Source organism: Helianthus annuus, chromosome 3, assembly GCF_002127325.2.
Source record: "Helianthus annuus cultivar XRQ/B chromosome 3, HanXRQr2.0-SUNRISE, whole genome shotgun sequence".
NCBI classification, from domain to species: Eukaryota; Viridiplantae; Streptophyta; class Magnoliopsida; order Asterales; family Asteraceae; genus Helianthus; species Helianthus annuus.
This window is the reverse complement of record NC_035435.2, coordinates 160,402,308-160,428,607: the sequence shown is the minus strand read 5'-3', so window position 1 is coordinate 160,428,607 and position 26,300 is coordinate 160,402,308. Positions and strand designations below refer to the sequence as shown.

General features: G+C 31.9%; 3 protein-coding genes and 1 long non-coding RNA gene across 4 annotated transcripts; all 4 read right to left on the bottom strand.

Annotated features, from left to right (window-relative positions):
- Window positions 1–5,212: 5,212 nt before the first annotated feature.
- LOC110932322 lies at window positions 5,213–15,126 on the bottom strand. Its single transcript, XM_022175666.1, has 9 exons — window positions 15,057–15,126; window positions 14,269–14,508; window positions 13,913–14,164; window positions 13,376–13,814; window positions 12,331–13,271; window positions 11,013–12,233; window positions 9,280–10,927; window positions 5,813–6,226; window positions 5,213–5,501 (listed from the first exon to the last, which is right to left on the bottom strand). Exons 1-9 carry the CDS (start codon window positions 15,124–15,126, stop codon window positions 5,213–5,215), a joined length of 5,514 nt encoding a protein of 1,837 aa, XP_022031358.1.
- Window positions 15,127–17,988: 2,862 nt separating this feature from the next.
- LOC110928137 lies at window positions 17,989–18,639 on the bottom strand. Its single transcript, XM_022171318.2, has 2 exons — window positions 18,346–18,639; window positions 17,989–18,224 (listed from the first exon to the last, which is right to left on the bottom strand). Exons 1-2 carry the CDS (start codon window positions 18,592–18,594, stop codon window positions 17,991–17,993), a joined length of 483 nt encoding a protein of 160 aa, XP_022027010.2. The 5' UTR covers window positions 18,595–18,639; the 3' UTR covers window positions 17,989–17,990.
- Window positions 18,640–21,410: 2,771 nt separating this feature from the next.
- LOC110932304 (F-box only protein 8-like) lies at window positions 21,411–22,478 on the bottom strand. Its single transcript, XM_022175649.1, has one exon. The coding sequence runs from the start codon at window positions 22,476–22,478 to the stop codon at window positions 21,411–21,413; it is 1,068 nt and encodes a 355-aa protein (XP_022031341.1).
- A 2,495-nt stretch (window positions 22,479–24,973) lies between these two features.
- On the bottom strand, window positions 24,974–25,371 carry LOC118490236. The gene is made up of 3 exons (XR_004888748.1): window positions 25,335–25,371; window positions 25,115–25,235; window positions 24,974–25,024 (listed from the first exon to the last, which is right to left on the bottom strand). It is a non-coding gene; the product is annotated as an uncharacterized LOC118490236 (long non-coding RNA).
- Between the last annotated feature and the right edge of the window lie 929 nt (window positions 25,372–26,300).

Genomic DNA, 26,300 nt, shown 5'->3' with positions numbered 1-26,300 from the left:
TTACTCAACCCGTACAATACACGGGGTTCTTAAAGATATAACTTTTTTTTATTATTTAGTATACATAATTACATTTATTCAACTAATGTAATAAACGAGATTTTTAAATATATATTGTTTTATTATTTGGTATATAAAATTGCAATTATTCTACGCGTGTAATAAACAGGATTTTTAAAGATATATATTTTTTTATTATTTGGTATATAAAATTGTATTTATTCAACCCGTGTAGTACACGGGGTTCTAACCTAGTAATTCTTATAATAGAATACAACATCATTAAAAAGTAACTAAAAAGTAATTGCACAATCAAAATATTTTATCAATAGAAAATAAAAACAAGTTTCAACCTAGATTCAAGTAACCAAGCATCTAAATATTGAATTCTTCACCTTTGAACTTATCGAAAAATCTTAGAAAAGTGGTTTTCTTTCTTTCTTTCTTCTTTTTTTTCCTTTCAAAACATGAATGTAATCCCCTTTTTTCGTATCGAAATCATCGAAAAATATTTTAAAACTATTGGAACAAGTTGTTACTTTGGATTGCGGCAAACACATGTTCATTTAAGAAGCCATAGAAAAAGGTCCAACAAAAGAAAAAAAAAAAAACTGCAGTAAATAAGGTTTGAAACCCAATCAATTTTTTTGAACGGCGGATCTAAAAGATGAGTTAACTACTCTTCTGAAAGCCAATGAGGTAGTGGTGGAATGGTTGGGGAAAGACTTAGTGTTCCTTGTGAACTAGGTTCGACTCCCACTCTCCTCATTATTTTTTGCGGCATTCAGGTGATGAGCGAATACTGGGCGCCGGTTCATCTTGGATGGGAGGCGAGGTTTACTGATTATTCCACTGTCGTGCCTTCAGGCAGGTGGAGGTCGGGTTTCCACGTATCAGGGAGAGCCAAGGGGCTGGCGACGGTCGAACAGTCGAACTTAGCCAAAACACCCGATGTCATGATGGTTGACATATCGTTTCTTGCCGTTAAAAAAACTACTCTTCCGGTAAACTTCAAGTTAATTATTGGTCATTTAATCATACAATAAATATATACAGTTCTATCTTCTGCCATCTATTATTGGTCACTTAATCACATACAATAAATATATACAGTTCTGTCTTCTGAAAAACCAAGTTAATTAATTTTCAATAGTATCATATAATTATACTATATCCATATAATTTATATTTATATACTATTAATTTGTAACATGTGTATGCATCTTTGGTTGTAAATTATACCCTTACAAAGAAGCAAACTTTTGGTGCATATCAACTTGTACATTATGCTTTGCACATTATTCAAAAAAAAAAAAACTTGACTTTTTTACTTTTAACCCAAAGGTTTTTACCTTTTGCAATTTTAACCCTATATAATTTGTTTTTTTAACTTTAACCCAAAACTTTTCATTATTTGCAATTTAACTTCACAACTTTTGTCACTTATACTTTTCATCTTTCGCAAATTTCCGTTTACGTATAGTTCTAAATTTTTCGAGTTAATACGACGTAACGTACATGTGTGGTTCAACGTTTTTGCCTCTATTTTCCATGTTTGAAAGGTTTCGCAACACGCATATCCTAGGTCGAGTCAGTATTGGTGGTCGATAACGGTTGTGTGACATTAGTACTATTTGACACCGTTTTACGCCCCGCTGCAACGCGATGTGTACTTTGTGGGTTTTTCAAAGAAAAATTGGTTATGCATATGGTTGTCGTAACGTTGGCTTTAGGAGTTTTCCAAAAAAAAAATGATTTTTTTTTACTTTTCACCCAAAAGTATTTTATAAATTACTTTTAAACCAAAACTATTTGTTTTTTACTTTTAACTCAACACTTTTTATCTTTTGCAATTTATTCTCATAAGTTTTTTACTTTCAACTTTGTTTCTTTATAGTTTTCATTTTCCGCAAATTTTTCGCTTTATGCTTGGTTCTAAATTTTGTGACATAACACATCGCAACGTGTGTCTTTGGCTTAACGTTTTTACGTTTCGTTCTAAATTTTGCGAGTTAACACGATGCAACATGCGTGTGTGGGTGAACGTTTTTCATCGTCTATTTATTCCCCGTTTGACAGGGTTAACATAATGTGCGGGTCCTAGACCGACTTAGTTATAACTAAAGAATCCCCGCCGCATTGCGGCGGGTTGTAATCCTAGTTATGTTTAAATGTTTGTATCTTAATCAAATATGCATGTTTGGTTGTAAATAGTGTTTAAGTGGTTGTACCTTAATCAAATAACTGTTTCATTACCTTACCAAATTCAATATGTTTTGTATGCATGTATGGTTGTAAATTGTTCTTAAGTGGTTGTGTCTTAATAAAATAATTGTTTCATTATCTTACCATGTTCAATCGGTTTGATCCATTCAAATTTGTGTTGTTTTATTTGTAAATTGTTATTATTATTTATAATAATCTAATTAATTTAGCCAAAATCTCATATAAATATAATTTGCAACATATTGATGCAATGATTGATGTAATATATGCATTATCGTTTGTATAGTGATAATGATATATATATTATATATAGACGATGAACCTGTCAAATGGGAAAAAATAGACGCGGACTCATCGTAACGCGCGAGTCCTAGATCAACTTAGTTATTTTATTTTATGTTTTACGTTTCGGTTTAATTTCTTCGCATTAACACGCTCTAACTTCAGTGTCGGTGGTCGCTGGCAGTAGTGTGGCATTAGTGCTTGTCCCCGCCGCAACGCGAGGGGTGCTTAATACTAGTTATACTAAAAAACCAATATATTTTTTCTCTTTTTTCAACTAAATAATATTATTTTATACCTTTATAATTACCTTTTCTTTTTCCTCCAATCATAATCATTTTAAAAAATATTAAAAAATTCATAAGGGGTGAACAGTGTTTCCCGTACATTTACAGATGAACAGTAACATTTTCTCCCTCATCCACTCACAATTATTCCTTATAATAGAACTAAGAACATTCACATCCAACCCCCTAAATCATATGTGAAGCGGGTTTTTATTTTATGAAAAGTGGTTGTATGTGATTCTGATTAGAGAAGAGAGAAAATGTTAGTGTTCATGTGTAAATTTGACGGAACACTATTCACCCTTTATAATTTTTTAATATAAATGTGATGATAATAGTAGTAAAAAGTATTATTTATTTGAAAAGAAAGAGAAAAAATAGTAATTTTTAGTGTAATATAGGGTAAAAAATGAGGGATTGGATGTGAATGCTCTAACACAGTCACAAATATAGGGGATCCATTGTGAATGCTTTAATAAAAATTAATAGTGCAATTAATTTATAATCGTATTTAAGGTGCATCTTTTTTTTTTTTTTTTTGAACGGCCAACAAACTCAATCCCGAGCACTCTCGGGGCACCCACTGGACAAACGGAGTACTCCGAGAGTAACCCGAGTCCACCACCAATTCCGAGGAAAACCCGGTAACCCACCCGCCCGTAGGCACGACAATGAAATTACCGGTAAAACCCGTTTGGCTCAAGGATCCAACCCAGGTTTCCCTGGGTCTCCTATCATTGCCCACCAGTGCCTCACTCTGCACCAAGTGGGAGTTGAACCTGCACCTCTCAAGAGAAATGCAAGCTCTCCACCACTTGATCTAGAGATCATTGGCATCTTTTAGTGGTTTAGTGGTTTGCATCTTTTAGAATGGGTCGTATTATTGGCGCACCCTAAATCCTTAATCATAGAATACGATACCACACGGAACCGAACGTCACCGATAGGGCATGTACAGAGCATATACTTAATAAAACTATACGTAATGACAAAATACGTCAAAATACGGCCCGTATACGCACCGAAAAGGCAAAAGCTAAAATTATGAAATTCTGATTTTACCCTTATACGCATCATCGTATAGGTCAAATTGGGTCGTATACGTCAAACAAATTTACGTGTCATTACATGTAATTTTGATGGGAATATACATGTATTCTCACGTGTCGTTTTGTATGTATATGCGTCGTACGATATTATTACTTGACGTATTTTGTCGTTACATGTCGTATTATACCATAAATGCAGTAGTATATGTGTAGTATATTACAATAAACTAAACGTGTAGTATAGGTCCCGTATAGACCTATAGGTGTCGTATAGATCTCGTATATACTAGTTGTAGTATAATATAGTATATGTGTAGTATAATATAGTATAATAACTATAGTATAAGTGTAGTATGTAATACGGTTGTAACATAGATTGCATTGTATAATAAACATGTAACTTCATGATAATTTTTTAAAATAATTTTTGTTTAAAAAATAAAAGAATTTTTTTATTAAACTTTGTTAAAACTATGATTAGATGTATACAAAAATTTGTTAAAAAGTGTAATATATAATACGATTATAACATAGATAGTATAGTATAATAAACATGTACCAAGCCTATACTACATGATAAATTTTTAAAAATGTTTTTTTGATTAAAAAATAAAAGAATTCTTTTATTAAACTTTGTTAAAATTATGATTAGATGTAAAAAAAAATTAATGCAATACGACCCGTATTGGTCCAGCCAGCCCCAGACAAGAAATGATACATGCGGATTTGACTTTTGACTTTGAACCTATACGACACCGTATAGACCTATATGACCCGTATTGAAAAAACAAAATGTACGAATAGATTGGCTGGTGTGCCAATCAATTTCCCCTTTAGAATACATAAAAGCACAAATAGCTTTGTAGGAGTTTTTTTCCAACCTAATGTAGATACAAAAAGTATTTACCTATTTGAGTACTTTGAAAAATATTTACCTATTTCGGTACTTTTCTATATCCCTTTATTTTTTTTTACCTAATTTATACATTTCTTTTTATTTTTCTACCCAAAGTAAAATTAGATTACTCATAGAATTAGAATCAGCAAAAATATGAGTAATTATTTTTTGTAAAAAAATAAAAAAATTTGCAAATATTCAAAAAAAAAAAAAAAATCTGCAAAAATTCTACAAAAAAATCCACAAAAAATATGCAAAAATATATTACAAAATTCTACAATAGTTCTGCAAAGTAAAAAAAAGATCTGCAAAAAATATTATAAAACAATAACTATCCAATAATCTCAACCACACAATTAAAATAATTGTCTTTTCAACCAATCAAATACAAATAAAATACCAAATAAAGTCATTTCGTTCATAATATCAATATCAAATACAAATTAAAATGTCAAAATAACTCGACACGTTTAGGCGTCCATTCTTCTAGGCTTTGAGGGGCACGTTGATCGATTATGACCACGTTGTTTACAAATTCCACAAAGGTTCGCCATTTTCCTTTCTTTAATGTCCATTCCATTCCGTAGTCTTGTTGAGCGATGGCGGCCCTTTTTATCTTGTTTTAGCTCTGAATTGGAAAACAACTCTCTAATAGATGATGAGTTAGGCCAATATGCTTCATAAAGAAGTGGACTAAACTCAGATGAGCAAGTAGCACAATAATCAAGAATTGAGTAACATTTATCAATATATTGCCAACTGTTCAAAAAAAGTTTGGTACATGCACTCAAAACATGAGAACAAGGATACTTATATATCAGCCACTTACCGCACGTGCAAGTTTTTTTTTATCCAAATCAACTACTTGCACATTTTTCCCTTTTATAAGGTGTTATATTTCTTGGGCGATCAAGCTTGCATCTAGGTTTGGATGGTCTTAGATAATCTTAGAATGCAAACAAGTATGTGGACCAGTATACTTTGTGATGTCAAAACATCCACTACGTTTATGTTTACATGCACGAAGTTTCCATTAACAGCCTTGTTTATGTAACTTACATTTGATAGACCAAATGTCTGGACTTGATTCAACAACCTCAAAATGTTTGTGTGTTTTGATATTGTAGAGCTTGACAGCTCTAACAAATTCTTCCTTGTCATTGAAAGAATCAATTCCCAACTCACGCACAAAATCATTTTTACTATTAGAATGTGGTGTCATCCAATTCTCATCAATTGTTATATTAGTTTCCTCTAAATTGGTATATGTTGAAGGTACTTGAACATTATCATATGAAGTTCCATCTCCATCCGTTTGAGTTTCATCTCCAATTCCATCTTCTAACTCATCACCCGTTTCACTTTTAATGCAGTCTACAGGCTCTTCTTCTAACACATCTTCATTGTTAACAATAGCAATATGAGACATCGCGTTAGAATCCTCATTTTGAATTATGTCTGATATTCCATTAACCCTATTCATCCTGAATGATAGCACAATAACTTTAGATACAATACAAGCATGATAAACAACATGATAAATATGATAATTCAAGAATTTATATTTGAAAAATATGACATGCTACAAGTTATAAATATAACCCTAATAATTTGAATATAATAAAACTAGAATCTTTGAATATTGTTTAATTCTTTAATATTAATATCAATTCTTGAATATAATATTGTCTATCATCTCATCATATGCACCTTCGTAGATTGTTCATGAAGACTTTTTTATTTGTAGATTGTTATTGAAAGTGCAAACTAATAGAAAAACTGGTATCGAAGAACTATAAACTGGAATATATGATGAACCAACGAAATACGGTTGTAATAAAAACCTAATATCAAAGGAAATCTGGTTCTAAACATGATATCAGAATCGTTAAAAATAACAAGATTAACCAAACCTGATGATGCGCCGTTGCGATGAATGCGCCGCCGGGAGGATGTGCCGCAGGTAGAAAAACCTTCGCTTAGGGAACGATGGTCGCCGGGATGACGCCCGCCAGTTAATGTGGATGGGGAGAAGAATGGACGCCGTGATTTTGGGGGAGTAGAGATCGGAGATGAACAATTAGCTTTGTGGTTTTTTTTAACAAAAATAATAATAATATTTTAAATATACCCAAATAGGAAAATATTTTTCAAAGTACCAAAATAGGTAAATATTTTTTGTATCTACACTAGTTTGGGAAAAAACTCAGCTTTGTAGACTTGTAGTAATCATGACCGGTCCCACTATCTTATCAAGTCTAACGTATAAAACACCCATCAAATTTAACTATTCTCAAGAAGACACAAGCGCGCAAGATGGAGGTAGCAAGATGGAGGTAGCAGAGATGAGGATGCTGAGGTGGATGTGTGGTCACACAAGATTAGATCGTATAAGAAATGAGGTTTTTAGGAAAAGATTAGGGGTGGCTAGTATATCAGATAAGATTAAGGAGGGGAGATTGAGATGGTTTGGACATGTGAAGCGGAGACAAACGACGGCACCGGTTAGAGTAGTGGAAACTCTTACTGTGGAGGGGATGCGGGGAAGAGGCAGACCCAAACTGACATGGGATGAGCAGATTAGGCATGATTTACTAGAGTTGCATCTTTCGGAGGACATGGTCCAAGATAGGACTGCCTGGAGACGTAGGATTAGGGTTAAGGACTTTTAGGGGATATTGCAGAAAGGTCTTAGGTGTATTTTAGGGACGTAGGTTTTCTTATTCTTTAAGTGACCTTACCGGTGATTGCATTCCTGTGTTCATGCCCAAATGTTGTATGATATTATACATGATTTACATTATATTGTGTCACTCTGATAACTTTCTTGGTATTGCTGACTTCTTATTTCTATGTTATTTGACTTGGTGTGTTGGTATGATGTTCGTTTTGGAGCCGAGGGTCTCTCTGGAAGCAGCCTCTTTATCCCTAGGGATAGAGGTAAGGTCTGTCTACATCCCACCCTCCCCAGACCTTATAAGTAGCTTTGCTATTTGTAGGATTTACTAGGTATGGTTGTTGTTGTTGTAAATTTAACTATTCTCAAATCTAACTGACAATATGAGGAAATCAAATGTCTGCATGAAGACAAATATGCATCATTTAGAATGTACTAAAGGTAATATGCATAGGATTCTATCTCAAAACCAAATGATAATATAACTAGTACCCAACATTCTAACATGTTTATGAACCACCATGTGAATGTGGGATTTGGGTCTACACCTTTTAGTAAAAGACAAATTCATTAACATAATCATGTTTGAAAACAAATTACTATAATTAAACAATTTGGAGATATAGGATTCATAGGAACGAGACATTTCGGCCTAACAACAAAAGAAAGACGAAAATTTTGAAAGATATTGTTTTCTATAATTTTTTGTAGGTTGTGAATAGGAGGAAAAATATAACACTTAATTGGATCGAGTGGATACAAAATCCGCGTATGTATTTGTAATATATTGTTTTTTTTTGGGGCTTGCTACTTGCTAGCCGGGGTTCCTAATAGTATTTGTCTTTTCTTTTTTTTTTTTAATGTAATATATAAAGAGACATTAAGGCAATATAGACATTTGGAGTTACATGTATTTTTGGCGTGATGATCATAGATAAAATAAACATAAGGAAATTGTTTATAAAAACGTTTTTTTACTATATTTTGAAGATGAATGATTGGCGTAAAGAAGCCTTATATTTTATAAAAACGTGTTTTTACTATATTTGGAATATGAATGATTGGCGTAAAGAAGCCTTATATCTAATAACTAGGCTATCACCCGCGAACATCGCGGGGTAGAAAAATTTATGTTTGAATTAAAAAAATAATACATAAGTAATACTTATAAACTAATGAGTGGATTGTTTCCTTTAGTAACAAATATTTTTTTTTCGGTTTGAATAATATTCACAATTGGCGTCCATGTGTGTTTAAAGGTTTCAGTTAGAATTATTAACTTTTTACATGGGGTAACGGCATGAGGAAAGTTTGTTCGATTTGTTATTATTTTAAAATGCTTTTATTGCAGAAAGTTTACAAAAATAAGTTAGAAGTAATGGGTCGTTTAAAATGTTTGGTGAATGTATTTTTTCGGTTCGCCTTCTATTGAATCAATTTGGGCAATCATGTCTTCTGCTCCAAATGATTATTTTGAAACTTTCTACAGGCAAAATAAAAAGGTATTTTCATAATGGCCCAACTTCCCTTTGACTCACACAAAATATGTTATGCAATTTATGTTGCTTTGTGATAGTTATGTATTAGTGAAATAACTTAACACAATAAATGGAAACAATAAGAAATCGTTTAAAAAAATACTATACTCTTATGAATATGTGAAATGTTATTCAAGTAGTGTTTCAATAAAAATATACGTGAATGAGGTTACTTACTGTTAGTAAACACCAACATATGTAAGGTGATATGATAAAAAATAACTAATAACAACGATTCTAGTAATAACAACAATTCAAGTAATTTTTAGTACACCTATTAGAATGAAAATTCAATTCAGACACATATCATAAATGTGTGAACACTTCTTTGTAAACCACATTAGTTGTTGTGTTGGTAGGTTTGCCATCCTTATCAAGAATTAACATCTTCACACCTTCCCTTGATTTAACTCTTGACAATGCTACATATAGCTGGCCATGTGTAAAAACGGGCTCTTTTAAAAACAATCCAACCTTAGATAAAGATTGGCCTTGACTCTTGTTGATCGTCATAGCAAAGCACACAGCAACAGGAAACTGTCGTCTTTGAAAAGCAAAAGGAATTTTTTTGTCAGAGGGAATCATGCTAATTCTTGGTATGAATGTTCTGGTTCCGACATTAGCACCTGATATAATTTCAGCTTCTATGACCCTCTTTCCAAGAAATGTAACATGTAACCTTGTACCATTACACAAACCATTTTGCTGATCAATGTTCCTAAGAAGCATAATTGGAACTCCAAGTTTTAAAACCAAACGATGATTAGGTAAACCAGATATCTTTAAACCATTAAGGACATCAGGTGAATACAACTCTTGTTGGAATGAATCGATACCTTTCTCCGTCGCACATATACTATCAGAACTCAGGTACTCTGTTGGTTCACCAGGAAACAATTCTAGTAGTCGATCATTTATTTCATGTACGACCTCGTTTTTTGGTGTCAGAATCGCCCTTTCAGAAAAATAATCTCGATCCTTATATCTTTCAAGAACAGATGGATATACAAATTGAATTAAACTTTCGATGGGATCCAAAGAATCTGTGATTAACAAATCAGATGGTATTTCTACAGTTGCTACACCATCATTGTCACCTCCAACTTTACCCTCGCCTATATCAAGAAGCCATTGGGCAAATCTCTTTGTCGACTCGATTGTAGATGGTAAAACACCAACAGTCAATCTCATGTTTTTGGTCAAAGTAAGTAACTTGCAATGGGGCCAGATATAGGAAGAACTCAATGAAGCGTTAACAATTTCTTGCCTACTTCCGTTTGGAATAACAGGAAGAATTTGTCTAAAATCACCACCAAAAACGATAACCTTACCTCCAAACAAAACATCCGACTGACAATTGCTTTTATCGACAAAAATATCTTTTAATGTTCTATCTAAAGCTTCAAACGCATGTCTATGTACCATGGGTGCTTCGTCCCATATAATCAACCTAGTTTGTTTAAGCAGATAAGCTACATCACCATCGGGCCTTATGTGACACATAGAACTCTCATCTAAATTAATGGGGATGTGAAATCTAGAATGAGCCGTTCTACCTCTTGACATTAGAAGTGAAGCAATACCACTTGAAGCCACATTTAAAACAATCTGCTCCCTCGACCTAACGGTTAAGGCTAACGTCTTCCACAAAAACGTCTTCCCGGTTCCTCCATATCCGTAAACAAAAAATACACCTCCTTTCTCGCCTTCAACGGCTGTCATTATCTGATTATAAACATATAGTTGTTCGTCAGTCAATGAAGATTTTAGACTATCCAACTCACTCTGTACCTCAGGAACACTAAAAGACAGTTCTTCGTCAACCAGACGATTGTTTCCAACTGCAAACGAATCGTAATCAGGATAAGGAATTGTTGGCCATCGTGTCAAAGAGGACCCATTTCGAATGAGGTACTTCTCAATCTCCACCAATGTCTTGTTCTTCAATCTGTCATCTGACATTACAAGATCTGTACAGCAAAAAGTAAAGCCATTTAAAATATGTGGGAAAAACTAACTATGAATAGTATTATGCTTAATAAATCAAAAACAAACCTTTGTTCTTTGTTTCTTTTCTCGTTTTATATAAAATGTCATCCCCCAAGTATTTCCATGTTTGTTCGAAAACAAATTCAGGTCTTGATAATGTGTTTGACAACAGCAAAGTGACAAACAATGCACGAATATACCGACCATCTCCCGTAAAACTGGCTTCTTTAATAGCTTCGATGTATTCCATGTCATCGTCTAACAAACCCATTGCATAACATGCATCCCTGAAGGTTGGAAACAATTGGCCATCAACAGTTCTAATTTCTTCAAAGGATCTTGGTCCTTTGACTTTGTTTAAAAGAATTCTAAGAAAATATGGTTCACCCAAAGCAGGGGAAACAGAATGAATGCGTCCAATCTGTAATAATTTTTTTTTACGTTCTGCCCAATTTCTATCCTTTAGTTTCCAACAGAATTTTGTAGGAAACTCAACATATGTAAGCTTCCGTGCTTCCTCATTATTTATGTTCATCTCCATCCACTTTAAAAAAATTGATGAAGAGACTGATGGCTTGTCCAACACTTCTTCAATATCATCTTCGGCACCAAAAACAACATTTTGTTGACCTTCCATATGAAAAGGAAGCCTCATAACTGGAGGAAACCTATAGTGAACTTCATTTGCAAATATTCTCCAAGAAGCTTCACAAGCGGAAACGTACCTACAATCATAATAAGCTTTTATCTCATCCTTTGATGTTTTTTCGTTTTCTGTACCGTCTCCATTTGACACCACAAGCGATGCTTTGTCTGGACCTTTATTAATGTATTTAAACAAATATTTGATAGAACCCGCTTGATTGCACCATTCTACATTAATGTGAGCTTGGTATCTTTTCAGAAGAAGCGGATTATATGGAACGACACTTCTGTTGTCCAATTGAACTTTGGACTTGATAATGGTGTTTCCATTATCTCTTCTTCTGTATACAGGGAAACCTTCAGCATCGGTAATTGTTTCATTAATGAATTTTTTTGGAAATTTTTTTGAACATCTATTATCAACCATACAAGGACACTTGGGATTTGCATTTCCACATGGGCCATGAATCATAAACTCGGATACAAGAGCATAAAGAGCGGGATCTTGAATCTTATTTGGTATCTCAGCAGATATGAATTTGTCTATGTGATCAACGGAGAGAAGCTTGGATTCAGGTTTCAAAAAAATACAAATGTGAGCATGTGGCAACCCACGTTTTTGAAATTCAACAGTATAAACTGCTACAAAAAAAAAAATTAATAGTATTAGAGTAAGTGTAACAATTTAATACTAAAAATAATAATAATAATAATAATAACATTTACATTGTATTTATACCTGCACTTAGTGCTCCAAGCACTTTCTTGTCTTTCAAATCCTTTATAATTGAATCCAGTTTCATCTTAAACAAACGACACATAATATCTGGTCTGTCCTCTTGCTTAATAGAAGTATTTCGAAGGTATCGGATAATCTCTGGCCACTTAGGATTACATGTCACCGTAATGAAAAAATCAGGATACCCGAACCATTTGCAAATAGCCATAGCATCTAGATAATTTTGCTGCATATATCGAGACCCACCAGTAAAAGATGATGGTAGTACTAACCGTACCCCAGTGTTAGATAGATCCTCTTTTCCTTCATTCTTAAATTTCTGAAGATTTGTGTATGATTCAGACCTAAGATGTTTTTGTTGAAAACGGATATAATTAAGTCTTTCACTCTCGATCATGGTATATGCATCAACCAAAAATTGCTGGAACAATCTGCGGGCATTTAATATTACCGAAAATGAAGTTGATCGATCTTGGATTCTATAAGCAAAGAATTCTCTCATTGTACACTTGGGACTAATTTTCTTTAAAGTACTTATACCATCCCTATGAGGAATGTCTATTCTATATCCGTCATCACCATTGGGAAAAAGAATTGGATACTGAAGTGCAAGATATGATGGATGAAGTTCACTTATTCGTTGAAGACCTTCAGTGTGAGACTCAACAACAATATCACGATGGTCAACTATTTCTTGGATACCACCAACAATCAATGCAGCAACTTCAGAAGATGAAGGCAAGTTGTAAGTACGACCATCAAGATCTCTTTTGTAAATGATACGAAGTTTGAAGTTCTCATTAGGATTATCAGTGAAGTGGTTTCGTGCTATTCTGTAAATTTTAACCAACTGATTATTATTATCCAGGAAGTCTTTTAAAAACTTTATGAGATGAAGATCTATTTGCTTTAAATGCAAGTCGGACTTATTTGTGGAGTCACTGTGAATTAAGAAAGACGTGTTAACTAAATTTATCACATAACATAACATCTGTGTATTGGTAAATAAAAAAAAATAAAAAGAACAATAGTTTGTATGAAATACCTGAACAACTTATTTCTATTTGAAACTTCATTCTCAGTGTCATAAATATAAAGCTGGGAGAACTTTGGCTGTTTTCCAGGTGCAGGTACCAAACCACCTAATGTATGAAAATTATGTCCACTTACACGAAATACATAAGGTGCCCTCCCACTATTGATGCTTGAATCTACTTTTCCACCCATGGATGTGAATGCGAACATAGAATTATATCGACGGATATTCTTTAGAAAATACTTGCTGTTTTCATTAGAATTTGCAAATAGATCCTTGTATATTGAAGAAGGCTCTTTCAAATCCGGAAGCTCCACTTTTCCATAACCACAACATAAGCTATAGGTTAACTTACCCAATGTAATTCTCCCTTTACCACCTTCGTCAGTCCATAACAATGAATCACACATCTCACATTTAAGGCTTTGATTACCGTGATCCAAATAATCTAACATAAAACAAATTGATCACTGAGTAATGAATAAATTAACGAATACAGTATAAGTAAGTAATAAAAAAAGAACAAATACTCAGAATTAGTATAACCTGTCGATACACCCTTACAAGGGTCTTGGATGGGTGCAAACACTACATTCTCATCATCAGACGTAAGATCTAACATTGGAATAGGATCAATACGGCGTTTCTTAGGTAAAAGCTTTTGTTTACCGGAATTCAGCTTTGTTAACGTTGAAGAAGATTGACCAATGGAGTTACTGCTTTGTGTAACAATGTTTGACTCAATAGAAAACCGAGTACTTGTAGAAGTGGTAAATTCGTTATTCAAAGGAAGACCACCTATTGAATAAAAAAATAGTAGCTACTGAGATATATTTAGCAATACATAAAGTCTAAAAATTTGTAGACTATAATGAGAAATAAAAGTTTATGAGATAACATACTTGTCGTGATGGTACTTGATGATGCTGATGTGTTTACATATTTCAAGTTCCGCACGGTGTGAAAATTATTAGATGATGAAGAAATATTTGAATTATAATTCTCTTTGTCGATGACCTGAGACCGATTATTGACTTTTGAGCGTCCTCTACTAAAAGGACCAGTAGTTTGTTTCTTTGAATTCGAACGTTTGCTATCAAGATAGAGCTTGCGCATTTTTCTTCTTTCTTTAGCAAGTAATCCTGAAATATTCAATTTAATAAAACTCTATAGATTAGATCGTATTCGTGTAACAAACTAATATAACAACGTAAGAAGTGTAGTGAATGAGATAACATATATTAAGTTAGTTTAAGATATGACATACCATTTGAGTTAAAACTTATCGAAACTGAATCATTTGTACCTAATAAATTATGTATATACAAAATCAATAAGCACAACATACGATATGAAATCGTTAAATAACTGGAAAAAATGAAATATATAACATACCAATAACTGTTTGAGGTGTATGAGCGAATGATATACCTAGATTAGTGGTTAAAAGTTGTCCACAAAATAGAAATATATTTATATTGTACAATAAATGAATTTATAATGATCCAATAGTAAATAAAAACTTGTAATATAACAAATTTACCATTGGAAATATTGGACAACGGTGTTCTTGGAAGCGTACCTAAACACATATTTTTTAACGTGAGAGTATATATAGAGATTACTAATATCAAATGGAATACATGTAATTGTTATTGTTAACAAAATCAATTGTACTAAAATAACTTACTGTTAGATGATTCCCCGACTAAAGTATTATCAATCAACGGTGTATTTTTAAATCTTCTCTTACTTGCCATTTGCTGTATTCATAAGTCAAAGCAGACAACATACGTTAAATTGATAATAAAATGATATAAAGGAATAACAAAATCAAAATATAATAAAGTGTTAAATAGGTCGGTTAGGCAATTGTTAAAAGCCCTAAAATGATGCATAACCAATTCGTATGAAGTATGACTACATTTTTTACTTCACGTTTGTAACTTGAAAACAGTTGCTGATATAAGAAATGTGGATGGAACCTAATAAAAGTGACAATAAGAAGGTAATAGGTGACTCAATTGGTTTAGTGTGATGCAATAAGGTTATGCTTAATCTGTAATATGAGTAAATCTGCATATGTACAGGTTATTAGTACTTACGTAACCGTGTATTTTGCGAATATGGAATGACTGGATGATATAAGGTGATGATCAGGAATCTGTATTGCATTCAACTTAAAAAAACAATTTTACGCGCATCGGATATTATAATTTAACAATGTTTAAAACATGAACATATAACATAATAAGAGTTTTGCAGATACCTGATAAATGAGGTTATGTAGAATCGTTGGTATGACGACGAATAAAAGAAAAAGGATAGCTAAAGACGAAAGAAAGATAGTGTTAGATGCTTTGACAAGGAATTCAAGTAAGTGGTTGATGAATAACTAAAATGATAACTACTTTTATTCACACAATGGACTTATTTATATAACGTATGTAGGATAACTAATAATTACAATTCATAATATATAAGGAAGTAAATTAAACTAATTAATATTAAAAATTTCGTTACGTTAATAAAAAAATACGTGGTCTTTAATTAGAATATTGTAATTAAAAGAATTATTAAATACTTGTATTTACAATTAGTATAAAATAATACACGCCAAATTTAAATAAGGTTTTACATTCTTTCCATAAAATGGTCTTTTATCTATATATAACTCATAGGGTAGGTTGACTAAATAGTGTAGAAACAAAAAATTCGATTGCTTTTCCAGTTTTGAAGTTATTTAATATATTCTTAATATTAATAAAATAACCCGAAAATATATGTAAAATTTATAGTTCATCCATTTTACAAACTTAAGTTCACATAATATGTAAATTAATTTGACTAATGAGTTTGTTTGTTTTTTTGTTATAATTGTAAAAAGGGGTGTATTTAAGTAAGTTGGGCTATGATTGATTATGTATAAGTGTTATATATGCAAAAATAGTCTTTTCATAATGGCCAAAGAAAGTTTTGAAGTACACCTTTTTTTTTATGTATTATTTGTTACTTTCCAATAAAAATTTAGAACATATCTGAAATATAACACCACTATAAGAAATCCGTCACATTGAATTAAGATAATGAAAACATAAAACACCAAACATTTTGCAAACATAAAAAACCTAAAATCCAATACGATATTATCCATAAATATAAAAAACAGATATTTATTGAAAAACCCAGAAGACAATTCGACACAAAATACGGCCCCCTCATATTATCAGATGAGAAACGGATCAGGATGGATGCCTTCTTCAAGAAGCTTTTCCTGTTACAAATTTCGAAAATAGTTTGACAATCACTACAAGGAGTGTTAAATATAAATATAGCAAATTAAATTTCTTTCCATTTATTATATGGAAAAAAAATATATTACCAATCTATTATTAACGCGGGTGCAATGCTTCATCAGAAATTCAAAACTTGTTAGTGCTTCATACCAATCTTTACATACACTTCTGAACCGAACAACTGATTTGAGTGGGAGCCTAAAAAAAATTTCCATTACCAACAATTCAAATGGCATATTCTCCATGATACAAGCAAACCTAGGAAAAAAAAAACACATATAATAACCAACTAAAGTACTTCGTTATCATAAATCAAAAGAGAGTAGGTATTACAAAAGATATTTCGATAGTACCTTATAGAAGAAAGAGAAAAAAAGTATAGAAGTTGATATGTATTGAATGAAAACATTGTTGTTAATTTATATGGAAAAAAAAATTATAAATGGAATGTATATATATATCATTCATTACAAAATTTTGTCATACGTGAGATTATATAATTGGGATAGATATATGCTAGGAATATGTGAGATGAGAAATTAATTATTATGTTTATTATAATTCTTTAATATGTTAATATTATGTTTGAAAAATATTGCAAACTTATCTTCGAATTTGTCATAATTGTTGAGACAAGGATTACTTTGCTCATAATTATTATCATCAATCAATAAACTAATTTACCGAATTTTAAAACTTTCCACAAATGAGAACAATAATTTAAGAATTATTAAAAACTTGGCAGGTGTATTCGCATATACTTAATTTAGGAAAATAATGGAAAACGTATATTATATCATAAAACTTTATAAATATGTATTAACTATGTGTATTAACATTAATTTTAAATGAACACCAAAACTTCGTATTTTAATTAAGTGTCTAAATAGATTTTTAAAAAAGGCCATAAAATATAGAGCAACCTAAATTTAACCGGGATTCAATGTAGACTTTAGAAACTTTAGGATGTGTTATAAGTTTATAACATTGGTTGTTGTCTAATAGATAATTAATTAGAATCTTCCTATAGTAACAATATCATAGTAAGTTTGACAACCTAGCAAGCGTCCGAACAGTTATCATTCATAACATCATGACGCAAACATTCCAAATCCCTAAAGTTAAAAGATTTATAAAACATGATTGAGGAAGTTGGAAAGGGAAAATACTAAAACATGTACATAACATGCAAAAATAAGTGTCTGAACATGCCGTTAGTGAATCTAAAGTAGCATACCAACAAAAACGGCTACTGTACTAATAAGTAAACACAAAAGGATAAGAATACTGTTTTTAACACCCAACACATCCGATCAAGCACCACCACGTCAACGGTAAATCAAGATACCTTTACTTTTTACGTAAACCATATGAAATTCGGAACCTTTGACTAACTGTTTGTCTCGAACAAAGTTCTTCATACCAGTCACGTTATAGCGCGGATATCCTTCAGAGTGCTCGACACCAATTGACACGTCCCAAGTCAAACCGGCAGAGTCCTTAATAATCAAATCCCTCTTACGATCCAAACCGTGCAACTGTGCCCACTTCTTTTTTAGTCGCTACGAATAACAATAAAATAATTAAATATTTAAATTGGTTTTTAAATTGGTCATCGATTTATAATGAATACAAAACAACACATGCAATTGCAGAAGTAATATGTAAATTTCAAAAACTTACATAATGATTGTCAACGCGAAATACAACCGGTACTTCATCGTCCGTACTCTCTTCAACACCAACTACCGGAATGGGATTAGGCAAATCATCATCAGAAATATCAATCACCTCATTTGTAGGTTCTTCTTTGACAACACAAAGTTCTGGTGGTAGAGTTAGTAGCGTGGGTTTGCAACAGAAAACACTCATCTCAAATGTATGCAAATCAAGCATTTCAAAAACGACCAAATGATGATCAGTAATAGACATCTCCTTCTTGATTCGATTCCAACCAGTTGTAATATAGATATCATTGTCAAAAATATCCATACGAACGAACCATTTCCGATTACAAGAGGAACGTACCACAACAGGATAATATGGACAAGTTGAAAGCATCTTGTGATCAACAAACAACCTACTCACATACTACACGTGAAACCCAAACATATATAAGTTCAAACGTTCAAAACAATTATTCACTTCAAAATTTTAAACACATAGAATTTAAAATGGGATAAGTACCATGCAGTTATCACGGTCCCAAGGATTTCCAGGTTGGTAGTAGAAATACTCTCCCGGCGCAAGATTTATGTCTTGATAAAAGTAGATGAGACGAAACGAAGATAAAGCTTCTTCATATTGGAAAACCACCCAGGCAGATGACGGTAACTTCAAAGACGTGACCATATCAAGCCACCCGTTATACAGAAAGTAGTCGCCTGCAATCTTAATAATTTTTACTTTGAAAATCATCCCATCGACAGTGCGGATGACAGCATTCTTAGATGGGTAGTTGAATGTTTTAATCCAGTCGCCATATAATGCCGGAAGTTTCTATAAAGAAACACAGTATGTAATGTTAATGTTAATTATAACATGAATAAGCAACAACCATTAAGTAAAAATTGAATTATGTTGGTCCAAAATTTTATAAGATTAAAACTAACCAACGATTTTCTGTCCTTGTTATGGACACGAGCAGCAAATCCATAAACCATTTCGTTCTTCCTACGTATGCCTTCAACATGACACCATTAGTTTAATATTTATAAAGGCAAAAGATAATAGTAAAATTGTAATACTTCAAACAGGATGTTAAAAAAATATAAAAAAAAATTATAAATAAAAAATGTATCTATATAATCATGAAATCTAACCATTAACAGTTAACCTAATCACAACAAAATCCATTAATAAAAACACGAAATCTTCAAAATAAGTTTATGTCTAACCGAATACTTTCGATAATTGTACCATAACAATACAAACAACTTTATAAAAGTACAAGATTGCAAACATAGATTACTAAACTACAGACCAAACGATTTCGATTGTTGTTTTGGTTTACGGTTAAATCAGAGACAAATTTAACATCAACAAACACTTAGTATCTAAGATTATACATACTTAAAATGTTATACCAAAAACTCGTATAAGATTCTAGACATTGATTACTACCCTAAAGAACAAAGATTTTCGAGTAAAAAAGATGAAAAAAATACACCAAGCGGGTATGAAATCAAACATTTAACCAGAATTAAAAGATGAACACAAAAAAACGATCCAGATATGCGATTGAATCTAAAGTAACATAATCGCCGATGGAAATCTAACTATGAAAATGTATGATATTACCGATGAAGATTTTGAGCTATTTTTGATGAACTTGTTGAAGATGAAAGTATGCCTTGGTTCTTGTGTTGAGATATTTAGAAATAAGTGAGATATTGTGGTTATTATTACTAAAATATGTATTTATAATAGTCCGAATAACAAAATGGTTGGGCGGGTCGGGTTTTAGTCCTAACTCTCGCGGATCCATATCAAAGGTTTGTAACTTTGAATTAAAAAATCTATAATGTATTGAAAATGATTAATATGTGTATCCATGTACATTAAATATTTTAAATTTGAAAATGCAAACTTATACAATATGCAATTTATGTTTCTATCTATATAAATGTAATCTATTTAAAGTGAGTACGGGAGATTTTTGAGAGTTAGGTTCATTCATTTGGCTGTAGTGCTTTCCTTTTTTTAGGGATAACCACATGGACCACTAAAGTCACCCCACATTGGTTAGTCAAAAAGAAACTTTTGGACCAATTTGGGTATTGGGCGTTTTGTTTCAAACGCTATTAGGATTGTTTTTCAAATTTATTAAAGTTTAACGCCCCATGTAATGGGGTTGGGGGCTTTTTAAGGCGTTATTTTGCAATGTTTTTTAAAAATTACGCCCCACTACGAATTGTCTTATATATAACTTTATTAAGTTGGGAGAGGGGTAATTTTCCAGTGAGAGTTATCAACTTGAAATAGAAAATTAGTTTATGATAATTGTATAAGGTGATAAAAATATTCTTCTCAAAATGGGGCAACATCTTTGTGACTGCTTGAACAAATTGTAAGCTTTTAATAATATGTCAAATGGTATCCAAATAGTGATTCTTAAAAAGTGTCATTTAATCATCAAATTTTTAACTGATTGAGGTTAATCAACGTTAATCAATTCGAAAACATGAATATAACTTGGAACATCGAGGAGAGGGAAAATTATATTTGAATTACAAATACATATAGAAAATTAGTAAACTAATTAGTGTCTTCTCTCCCTTCCTAACAAAATCTTGTATTCGGTTTAAGTCAAATTCAAATTTGGCCTCCATGAGTGTTTAAAGTTTGTTATGGAATTATTAACTTTTATGTTACGAGTGAAATATAATTATTATAATGTTTGGATATTAATGTTTAACGATAATTGTGGTGTTAGAAAATAATATCTATAATTTTTAAAAATAAAATAAATAGAGATTATACTATACAAGTTTTGTTTTTTTATTTTATTTTTGATTGTTTCAGATTCAATTACGGTAATTAATTATTTAAAGAAGGAATATAACCACAATGTATGCTAAAATATGTAATTTAATAAACCAAATTTTTGGACAAAAATAAACATTAAAAGTAATACACATAATTCTTTTAATATTAAAGTAACCAAAATATAAAACACAAGACACTTAAAACAAATTATATAATTCGATAAACAAAACAGAAAATACTTTCAATTTAAATCCATTTTCCTAACGGAAAGGCGAAACGATTGTCTCCAGAAATAATGCGCCTTTAGGTCCGTTAAAGCTGTCAACGTGTTGAATGTAGTTCAAAGATTCGTTGGACATTTGAACTTCAACTGTGTCTCCCCAAATACTTGTTATCAACCACTTATTCTCTTGAATTATATTCGTCCTTTGGTGCGGCTCCAACTGTTGAACTTTGCGAGCATTGCTGAAAGTAAAAACCGTTATCCAATCATCATCTTCATATTTCACCAATTCTGCAATTACCTCATCAGAATATCGAACAAGAATGCCATGTAGCCTGTTCGAAATTGTTATAAAATGCACTTGGCAAGGATTCACTTGAATACGTTCGGGAAAACGAAGAATACTGAAGGATTCAGATACAACATCAAAAGCAACAATGTTACATTCACCAGGAGGAATCCAGTAATTAGAAGCAGTGAAATAAATTGTTTTGCCTGAATAAATTCCAGCCGACCATGAATAAAAGTTTGAACCTAACAGACATCCTTTGATGAAACTCAGATTTCTCCATGAATCATTATGTCGTGAGTATACACGAGCAGTAACTGCACCTGCGAAACAGTTAATATGAAGAACCTTCAGATCGTTGTTCTCGTCAAAGTACATCCCACCCGTATCGTCATGTCGACCAAAATAACGACTAAAATAGTCGTCCGATATCAACTTAAAACGCCGAGTTGTTGGATTCCAAAGGACGAGCTGATTCGCATCAGTCCGCCTAATGCAAACTAACATCAGTCCGTTAAACGAAGCTATAATTCTTAGTCTTGATGGCTGGACATCGTATGGAAAAGTGATGACTTTTCTGGTATCGACTTCCAAGTTGCCGGATACTATGTCGTCAACGACAATGGTATGTTCATCCAAAGACAGCAGCTTCTTTTGTAGTAACTTTGAAAGTCGTCGTGTATGTATTAAAGCAAACTTTGGTGTAGATAACTCATAACACCATTGTTTGCAAACACACTTGAATTGAGAAACTACCTTTGGAGGTAGTCTCGATAAGATTTCTTCAAACAACATGTCATCACCAATACGATCCATGATCCTTAATACGCTGAAAAAAAAATTTAAACATTGAACAAAGAACGATCGTATATAAACTTGTTGTATAAACACTTCATAAGTATCATTTGAACAGCAAATATTTTATAATAGTAAAATTTCATACAATAACCATAGTAGAACAAGTTTAACACTGCCAACAGGATGTTAAAAAAATATTTAAAAAAAAAAGACAATAAAAGAATAGATACTATTTATATAAAATTACCAAATCTAACCATTAAAAGTAAACCTAATCAAAACATAGTCCATTAAAAAAAACGAAATCTTCAAATAAGTTTATGTCAAACCAAAGACTTTGGATCACTGTACCTTAACTATATAAACAAAATTCCATTGTATAAGAATGAAGACATTTCTTATTATCATCCAGACCAAACAATCTCGAATATTGTTTTGGTTTCCGGTTTAATCAGAGATAAAACATCAACAAAAACATACTATGCAAGCATATGATTCGAGATAACCTTATACTAAATAATTGTATACGATTGAAGACATAGATTATTACCATAAAGAACAAATAATTGCCAGTAAAAAAGTTGAAAAAACACACCAATCGGAGATGTAATCAAACATTTAACCAGAAATAATAGATGAAGACAAAGAAAAGATTCATGTATGCGATTGCATGTATAGATACATAATCGGACATGGAAAGGTTTACATTTAAAGTAAATAAGATGAAAATAATACACAAACACCATTTTAGGTATGAAAAATACATGAAATTACCGATGAAGATTTAGAGGTTTTTTGATGAACTTGTTGAAGATGAAAGGTTTCCTTGGTACTCGTGATGAAGGAATAGAAATAACTGATATATTGTGTGATAGATATTACTAAAATATCCCCTATATATAGTGTTGATACACATGTATTTTTGGTGGGTTTTATTGCATATATCGTGGATTATGTTATAAACTTGTAAGATCAAGTTTTAAACTATATAATGTATTGAAATTGACTAATAATATGACTGTACAAGAAATATATTAACTTTGAAAATACAAACTTATTCAATATATCAGTTATATATGTAAATATATATATAATGTATTTAAAGTGAATATGGGAGATCTTTAAGAGTTAGGTTCATTCATTTCGCTGTAGTGCCATCTTTTTTGTAGGGATAACCAATGTGAAGACCCTTATGGTGATGCCATCTCATTATCGAAGTCCACTATAACATGACACATCATACCATATTTAGCATGTGTATTACATATAACTTTATTAAATTGGGATACGGGGTCAGTTTCTAGTGAGAGTTATCGAGTTGACATACATACTTAGTTTATCATAATTATATTAGGTGGTAAAAATAGTCTTCTCATAATAGCGCAACTTCGTTGTGACTCACACGAAATTGATTATGCATTAGTTCTTATTTTAGGATAAGTATGTATTAGTCAAATAATTTTAGACAACAACTACAAACATAATAAAATTGGTTAACACAAATTCTATACTTTTATGAATATGTGAAATGGTATCGAAGTAGAGATTCTTAAAAAGTCTCATTGAAGCAACAACATTTTAACTGATTGAGGTTAATCAAGGATAATCAACTCAAAAGTATGAATATAACGTGATATTCAAAACACCTATTCCGGTACATTTTCTACCAAAAAGCAACTACTGATAAAGCATAAGATATTACCAAATACCAATATAAAAAACCTTAAATACTTCCAACAAATTGTCAAAATAAAATCCATAAAAACATCAATAGCATATAATGCCTTATTCCAACACATAAGTCTTAAAAATATGTAAAATGGAAATTCAAATTAAGACCATGGGCAGATTCCTTCATTTCTCTAATTTTGGAGTGATGAGGTCAAACTTGATAGCATCTTTTATTTCAACATCACCCGGAATGTTCGGACGTTTACTTGAAGAACTGTCAACAGCATCAACATCATAAACTTCTTGAAGGTTACGTTTGACGTTTTCCAACTTTGACTGACCATGATCGGCAACATCAACATGTTCTGGTGTAACATTGTCACCAATTACAGATTGTGATTCCTGCAGAATAAATAAAATAATAACATTCAAAATTAATTTCTATGGTTATTATTGTATTAAGTTAAGTGACACTGTGCAAAATTTAAATGTTACCTTAGATATGAATTTTACATTACTGACCGAATCAAACAGTGATTGAACATTTGACTCAGACTGATCAACCTACTCAAAAAAACATATAGATAAAAACAGTTGTATATTAAGAATAACGGTGATTGGATCACCCGCGGGGAGCGTGCTCGGTGGTATAAAAAGATGTTTATAATAGAGATATTTCTTGGGTACTACTAATATACCTCATTAATTTTCCATTTTTTCTCTAGCGCTGAGAGTATGTCATCGTCAGAAGATAACATAGAAATACCATAGTTTTCCGACTGGTTAGCAATGTTATAACTGGAAACTTTGATTTGAAAAGCAAACTTTCTGTTGATCAGCGTATCAAACTCATCTGGAAGTGCTTCAAAGCCTCCTTCAATCGAACTGTCAACCTATTTAAAACATCCAGGAGTTGTTTGAAAGCCTCCTTCAATCGAACTGTCAAGCTAATTAAATTGAGGATAAATAGTTAAAAGGTGTACCTTTGTATAAACATCCAGGAGTTGTTTGGCGGTTTTCTTAAAAAGCTTAATAGCTTCATAATCAAACAACGTACAAGACACAGTCCCTGTCGAATCCTGAACCCTTAGAGGTATCTTGTATCTAGTAGGCAGCAATAAACAACAAAAATCCAAACATGCACTTAGATTATATGTTATGTATGATTACAAAAAACCAGTAATCAAAAGATGTATATTATACCGATGAATAGGGGTAATGTCAACAGCCTCGCAATCACCGTTTGAACACTCAATGATATACTGATCTAAAACGTCAAAGCTGCCATCCTCTTTTTCAACCAGCTGAGATCTCTCTTCAATTTGTTTCTTACAATGATTGCATGCTAAATAGTACCAAGGCTTATTATTTGATATTGCAATAACAGTACCAACGATGACAACCTTCTTTTCCTATTATAATAAAGTATTAGAATATAAGCCACAATTAACGACAAAATATATGATGTAGGAAATGTACCACTTCAATGGAAGAAATGAAAGCATTGAACACAAAGTCACCAGCATTTAAAAACTGTTCTTCAACATTGGATATCACTTGAGAACATGACTGTTTACTGGAAGACGACTGAGAAAACTCCTTCTCCACATACCTAGAAATGGAGTAATGTATTTAAAAAAGAAAAATAAAAAAGGACAGTTTAACTTTAATTCCAAAATTACTCACAAATACCTTTCTTTGAACTCTCTAATCTCATCAATATCAGAATTCATGAAAAGACGACTTGCTTCAAACATATTGGTAAGGCCAACTTTTTCTGAACATCGTTATGCAAATGGAAAAGGAACATAAATAACATATTTATTAGTATATATATAAGAAAATAAAATAGATTAATATTTTTATGTTTCTTGATTAAATATATTTGAAATGAGTACCTTGATAGATGTTTACCGTGCCAAAATGCACAAGAAGAACCACATGATCTTCTCGGTCCTTACCATTCATGTAGTCGGACATCTCGATTGCATAGTTTTCCCATAATGTAAGACTAATCTTGGTATCACTGTACAATAAATTGTTTACATTTTAAGAATACAAGCTTATATAATATGAAATCTATATCTATATATATGTATATATATGTAATGTATTTAAAGTGAGTACTGGAGATCTTTGAGAGTTAGGTTCATTCGTTTGGTTTTAGTG

What these genes read in the sequence shown, in the direction of transcription:
- LOC110932322 (XM_022175666.1), bottom strand. Translation starts at nt 15,126, where the DNA reads ATGGCAAGTAAGAGAAGATTTAAAAATACACCGTTGATTGATAATACT. An exon ending in AATAGAAATAAGTTGTTCAG is followed by an intron (nt 13,272 to 13,375) that starts GTATTTCATACA and finishes CTTAATTCACAG; the next exon opens with TGACTCCACAAATAAGTCCG. An exon ending in AATGTGGTTTACAAAGAAGT is followed by an intron (nt 6,227 to 9,279) that starts GTTCACACATTT and finishes GCTATCATTCAG; the next exon opens with GATGAATAGGGTTAATGGAA.
- LOC110928137 (XM_022171318.2), bottom strand. Translation starts at nt 18,594, where the DNA reads ATGTCTATTACTGATCATCATTTGGTCGTTTTTGAAATGCTTGATTTG. An exon ending in TTCGCGTTGACAATCATTAT is followed by an intron (nt 18,225 to 18,345) that starts GTAAGTTTTTGA and finishes TGTTATTCGTAG; the next exon opens with CGACTAAAAAAGAAGTGGGC.
- LOC110932304 (XM_022175649.1), bottom strand. Translation starts at nt 22,478, where the DNA reads ATGGATCGTATTGGTGATGACATGTTGTTTGAAGAAATCTTATCGAGA.